Genomic DNA, 6,756 nt, shown 5'->3' with positions numbered 1-6,756 from the left:
GTAATAGATAATAATTATTTCATCATGAAATTTTGTCTTTTTGTGACCATATTTATATAGAATTAACAATTAATTATTTGGGGAAAAAAATCCCAAATAATTAATTGTTTTCAGGGGCTCAATTCTTTCCCCGAGGCCCTACACTGGAAAAATTATCTAGAAATAAGTAAAAAATTATTAAAATAGGTGTATTTACTCTTAATTCGAGAAGGTAAATCAGGTATTTTGCCAATGTAATTAGTTTTTTTACTCTTAAAATAAGATAATTAGATAAAAAGCACTTGAAATAAGACAATGCAATTGTGTTTTCTTGTTTTAACTGTAAATTGTCTTGTTCCATTGGCAAAATGTCTCTTTTACCTCTTCAATCCAAGAACAAATGCACTTATTTTAAGAAAAAAATTACTTATCTAGATTTCGATTTTTTTCCAGTTTAAGCAGCTTAGTTTTGTCAACTAAAGGGTTAAGGATGCTTGAGGACCCAAATGCAGAGAAGAGTGAAGCAGAGATGAGTCCTTGTTGGTTTAATGTTAACCAACAAGAATGATATGTAACTGAGGCAGACATCCAAAAAACAAAGAACCAAAAAACAAACAGAAAACATCAGGGAAAACTCGCGCCGGGAGCCAGAGACAAGGAAGAAACTAACAACAACAAGGAACCAGCAAACAGTGACTGAACATGAGGTGTAATCTTCTTCCTCTCCTTTAGTGATTTATGGTGGTTGGCAAACTACTTAAAGTGCATTACCGCCACCAACTGATAAGGAGGAAATGGGAAACAAGAATTGCACCAGAAATAATGAAGAAATAATTATAAAGAATTTTTTTTTATAGTTTTCCAAAATCAAACATAATGAAATACAGTCAAATTCGTCCTCATAATTTCTAATTCTCTGCCAGTTTCTGATGGTCCTGCTAGTTTTCCGATCATTCTTTAAACAGTTTCCCAGTTTAAATCTCTCACTTCAAGGTACTTTTCTGCAGCTTTCACTATTATTTTGATTTTTTTCCTGTTTTTCTTTGCCGTCTGAGCACTACAATTGATCAATTCTACCATAAAAAGAACAAAATCCTTCTTTTCAACAATCAATGAGTCTTTTGCAATGTTGGGGCACTCTCTCAGAGGTTTTCAAATTGTCATTTTCTTAACTGTTGAGTCTATGCAGCAGTATGTTCCAGATTTTCAGCATTTAATTTGCTTTACCACATTTTCAATATTCATGCTCCCCAGCACACCTTCCATATCGCTGTATGCATTTACATACTGCTGCTATATGATCGCATTTGTGGCATTTGAAGCATCTTAGAGGTGGAGGATTGTACATTTTGACAATGTAGCTCATGCATCCGATAAAAACCTTACTGGGTAATTGCTCTTCTTCAAATTTCATCAACACTGATAAGCTTTCACACCTTTCTCCATTTCTTGCTGTTTTTAACCGTTTCACCTCTTTTAATTTTGCACCACTTACATTTTCAAGTATTCCTTTGTCAGTTATTTTTAGAGGCACTCCTCCAATGACTCCTGCAGTTGATTAAAAGGTCTCCACTATAGAGTATTTTTCAAATTCGGACTTCAGCTACAAGTTTGTCTATCGATTTTGTTAACTGCACCGGATTCCAATCTGCAAAAGAGTCTCCCTGATTAACTAGTGTGAATATGACTTTGTAATAATTTTGTTCTCCTGTGGAATTTCTAGATTGTTTAACACTAGATTGTTCTGATCTGGACTCCCCTTTAGTTGATATTTTTCCGCTTTTTTTTTCTTCCAATCTTCTTCGTTTTCACTATTTCCTTCTTCCATCCCACAAGAATCGCTTCCTGTTTCCTCGCTTCTCAAGACCTAGGACATTTCTCCACAAGGGACTTAGAAACAGGCAGATGATTGATCACATGAGGTGTATAATTGGGAGACTGAACAACGACTAGGCTAATTAGCAGATTGGGAGCAGGTATGGATAGAGGAGCCTAGAAGGGAGCTAGGGAAAAAAAGACTGACACAAGAGGGCAACAGATTGCAATCAAGAAATACTTAAGAACTCAAATACAATCAAAAACAACTAGAATGACACAAAATGGAAAGTAAACCAATAAAATAGACAGAAAGACATGAATCAAAGTATAACTGAAAACTCAAAAAACCTAAACATAACCAAAAAGCGCAGTCAGGACAAGTTTGGTTCATGCATTGGGTTGGCTCCGTTTCTAACTTTAGCTAAAATTTATAAAGTCTAAACTGATTTTTCTTAAGAAATAGTTACACTGAATTTCCAGAAATAATGCACTTAAACTATCCGCAATATATTTTCTAGATCTTTTTTTTTTATTAGTTTTTAAAAGTAGTTTTTTTTTTAATTAACTGTCTAAAAAGAAAATCTTACAAAATGAAATAAATCCTTTTAATGCTAAATTTTACAAAATAGAAGTAAATGCTCTTTTCGTAAATGACGATAAAAGTTGTGAATGTTGCTTTTTTTCAAAAGATATTGTAACAGCTCTGACTCAAAGGTATTCTTTAGATGAACTGAATGAAAAAAAAAATGTATTTTTGGATTGTAAAGGTTGCAGACCCATGGTATGAACTATTGTAATATACAGGGCAAATACAAAACAGCATACTGGTCAAGAAAGGAAAAACATAATGAGAAAAATATTATAGCCTCACACCCAAACTTTCCTATAATAAATACAGTCAGAAGATCAAGATTAAAATAACAAAGGATGAATGCTAATTCAATGCACTAATAATGTAAACTCAGGGGTAACTGCTCTAATACCAACTGTCCAGTTACGAAGTAACAACCTATGCCCTCAAAGTGTTCGTTGAGGTTTTTGGTTACAAAAAACAACAGGTCTGCATGAATTTTATTCATGCAGCAGGCGTCCCATTCTCTGCTCGGTTATTAATGTTCAGGTGGAGCAGAGATCTTGCCTTGCTGATCCATTGCTCCCGGCAAAAAATGTCCAGAAAGGCCTTCCTGAAGTTATCACCTGAGAGGGTGTACAAAGCCAGGTTAAAGAACGTGTTAAGTCCTGCTAGAGGCCTGGAGATAATGTACGCTGCATGCACTATGTACTTTGTGCACTGGGTTGTAGAGCTCATTCGAATTTCTACCCACAGGACTCGCAAGATGTGATAAGGCAGGTAGCACATGACAAACACCAGCAGGATGAGGATGGTCACACGGCGCGCACGCATCCTGTAGGAAGAGGTGGGGCTGGATCCCCTGGCGAGCCGTTTAACAATCCCAATGTAGAAGATGAACACCAGCACTAAGGGTAGAGCAAACCCAAATGCAGTGAGCAACAGGTTATACATCCTAATGCTGCCGTCTGTTTCTGTGTTAGCAAAGTCAACACAAAAGGTCATGTTGTTATCATCATGGGTCAGAGATATGATAGTGAGCATTGGTGTGACCTCAGCAGCAGCAACAATCCAGACTACCAGGCAAGCAGCAGCGCCCCAATGCTTCTGCTGCAGCTGTGCCACCCTCAGCGGCTGGGCCACCACCAAGAAACGGAAAACCGCCACACAGGTCAGGGACAGGATGCTTCCGTACAGGTGGAAATGAAAGGCAAAACGCACAAAGCGGCACATGAAGTCTCCAAGCATCCACGATTCCCCGTTGCTGTAGTAGTAGACCAAAAAGGGCAAGGTGAGGACGTAGAGGAGATCCGTAAGCGCCAGGTTGACCATGATGATGCTGCTGCTCTTCCACGGGCGCAGCTTTGTCAGATAGATGCTGATGGACGTTAAGTTCCCGATCACACCCACGATAAAGATGATGCCATAAGAGGCTGACAGGTAGTAACGTTTCAAGAAGTCGTCCAAGAAAGTGCAGCTGTTGTTGAGACCAGCCATGGAAAAAACCCTGTTTAATAAATAAATAAAAAAAACAGATTATAACCAGTAAAAAGAAATATTCATCTTTTAATTTTTGTATATATGGGGAAGCGTCACTCTGTGTTAACTGCATAGAGTGCGAATACTAAAATGAAGCTAACGCCAAAAGAAAATTTGATAGATGCTAACTAGTATTTTAAATGTCTGGAGGAAGATCTTTTATTTCCGGGTGGATCATCTAAATAAGTGGTCCTCCTAACTGTCAATCATTCTGGTGATATATTTACAAGTCTACGAAGTGTATGAGAAGAAGAGAGAGGCCACAGAAGAGAGAAACAAGACCAGAGTTTTTTTGGGAGATTCTTTAATACGATGGCGTACAATGAAAGCACAGGTCTGGCTTCCGCTGCAAAGTTTCTATTCAACAGATAAATTTAGCACGCTATTTGGAGAAATCCATTTCACATCACTGCTGGAAAAGGTTATCTACATCTATATTGTAACTTTCCAGGGCAGATAAGTTTATTTATTTTGTAATTTGCATCATTATACGGTGGATAACCCGGCAAACATGTCCAAGCTTACATTGCAGCTCATGATTTTTTATTTTATTTTAATTAACCAGTAGTCTTATTTGCAGGGATTGGTGATTAGTCGTGGTTATTCGCAGAGACGACTTGTAAAGATGACGTCCATGCTCTCGTTAGCGTTTAAAAGCGTTCCCTCTTGGGAGCGGTTAAAAGGTTGTGCATGTGCATTGTTTATATAAAGTGGAGAGGACCGGCCTTTTAAAAAATTCCAGAAAATCCTCTTTTATTCCTTAAATGCTTAATACAAAAGTTTCTCTAATTAAAATTAATAAATTCTTCAATTGCAATTGAAAGTATTTATCTATCAAGCTAAAGTAACATGTTAATATCAAGCTGTCGCTTGTGGTTGAGAGAGTAGATGGGTTAAAATAAAAATGTAGGTTTGTGTTCAACTTTAGCTTGTTTAATTTAAATTTAGACTTTCATGACACAGAATGCTATCAGGGGCAGGTTTTAATTTCAATATATATCTCTTTCGAAATTAACATTCTTTTTTATGTTAAAGGACAAACTGATCAGCAAATAAATGTGGAGTATGAGGGATAATTAGGCATATTTATGTGATTAAAAAAATATAGGTTGGTTTAATAACAATAAATGTGTGTAATTAAGCTTTGAATAAAATCTAGAAACAAAAATTAAGATATACTTAAATAAAACGCGTCAAACATCATGCATTGATTTAAATGAAAAAATATATGTTTGTTTAATCAGTTTGGAGAAAGACTTTAAATTAAATATAAATAGCTTTGCCTCTCTAATTAAGCAAACACTGATCATTAACATCGAATCTTTTATGACTGATAGAAAGAAACAAAAAGAAAAATATGAAGAAAACAAAACACAACTGAGCAAAATAACAAAATATGTTTAGATAATTGTTGGAGTTTAGAAAATGTAACCGGGTTTGAAATCTAATTATTTTATTAATGTAAATGGATGATGAATGCTCTCATATTACAGGTATTGTTTTGTTTTAGTAAGATTAAGCTACAAAAAAAGACCTATTTTGTCTGTTGTTCTATTTTTATTAATACATACTTGAATATTGACTAATTTGACGATAGAATTTCATCATCGTTCACAAGAAAAAGCTACAAATCATCCCTATAAACCAGTATTTACAGCAATTGAAACGAAATTGTCCATAAAATACTGAAAAATAAAATAGAATAGATTAGAATAGAATAGAAAATCTCTTTATTGTCCCACAATTGGGAAATTGTGGTGTTTACAGCTGCAAAAGGTTATAGTAGAAGTGGTCACACAATGTGCACCTTAGAAAAGTGCATGAAGATAACAGATAGGAAAATAAATCAAATAGAGTATCGTACTCTAAAAATGATCATATGGAAAACGGTTGCATTTTAGGGTCACAAACCATCTGGTTGAAGGTCAGCTTTTGTCGCTTTTATCTACAGCTGACCCAACAAAGTTGTACGAATAACAACTGACATTAAAAACAGACTAGAAGTAAAGCTCTAGTCCCATACCTGTCGTTAGACGGTCAGCAGCAATTACTGCAGAGGAAGGAAAGAGGAAGCAGGACTGAAAAGCAAGAGGTGAGCAGAGCGGGGAAGAAAGGAAGCAATCAAAGCGCCTCAGTGGGAAAGAAGCGAACGGTATCTCGTTTCCTTGTCAACAGCTTGGTCTGTGAAAGCCTCTCAGGATATCACAGCTGTAGCTTTGCTTGTGAAACTTGTCCTATTATGGATGTGAGGAGATGTGCTGCGTACAGTCACACATTGAAAACGATGGGACATTGGAAAAAAAAAACATTCATTTGCAGTTATAATTAATGCCCCATAATTTCAGAAAAACACAGATCAATACAAGTAAACATATATATATATTTAACCTACTTGAAATGAATGTGTCCTCATTAGTGTGCGGTCCAAGTCCTTAGTGTGTCGTCTTTGTTTTTGCTTCCATTCCTTCATCTCTTCACCTCCCACTCAGCCTTCCACACCCAGGGGGGGAACTCCAGGATATTTCAGTTCCAAGGTGCACTGTTGTGTGAATCACCTTTAGCCATTTGCAGACAACATTCCTGTGCCATGCTTAAAACTGACAAAGGTCAGGTTTCATAGGAGTTTGCAGGAAATGAAGGAGAAGTGAGAGAGTGAGATATTTATTCTGTCTCGTTAAATCAAACTCCTGAGTGCTGCTTTGTTCAGGAAACAGGTGATTCAATTGAGGTCTTTGTTAATTTTTCTCAGGCTGACACATGGTTCAAAGACTTTGACACCTGTTAACATAAATCTGGCACAGATGCTCATGGTGTGTCATTTAAGAAAAACAAGGAGGTGTGGGAAATAT

The 6,756-nt window shown here is 36.4% G+C and overlaps 1 protein-coding gene across 1 annotated transcript; it reads right to left on the bottom strand.

The window, feature by feature from the left end:
* Positions 1–2,872: 2,872 nt before the first annotated feature.
* Positions 2,873–6,375, bottom strand: LOC107086683 (2-oxoglutarate receptor 1-like). The gene is made up of 2 exons (XM_015377791.1): positions 6,300–6,375; positions 2,873–3,875 (listed from the first exon to the last, which is right to left on the bottom strand). The coding sequence occupies exon 2, from the start codon at positions 3,863–3,865 to the stop codon at positions 2,873–2,875; it is 993 nt and encodes a 330-aa protein (XP_015233277.1). The 5' UTR covers positions 3,866–3,875; positions 6,300–6,375.
* Positions 6,376–6,756: the final 381 nt, after the last annotated feature.

Source organism: Cyprinodon variegatus, unplaced genomic scaffold, assembly GCF_000732505.1.
Source record: "Cyprinodon variegatus isolate N-32 unplaced genomic scaffold, C_variegatus-1.0 Scaffold9, whole genome shotgun sequence".
In the NCBI taxonomy this organism is placed as follows: Eukaryota; Metazoa; Chordata; class Actinopteri; order Cyprinodontiformes; family Cyprinodontidae; genus Cyprinodon; species Cyprinodon variegatus.
The sequence above is the reverse complement of the archived record's forward strand: the minus strand, read 5'-3'. Positions and strand labels throughout refer to the sequence as shown.

Bases quoted from the DNA above. Each gene is read 5' to 3' on its own strand.
- LOC107086683 (XM_015377791.1), bottom strand. From the start codon at position 3,865: ATGGCTGGTCTCAACAACAGCTGCACTTTCTTGGACGACTTCTTGAAA.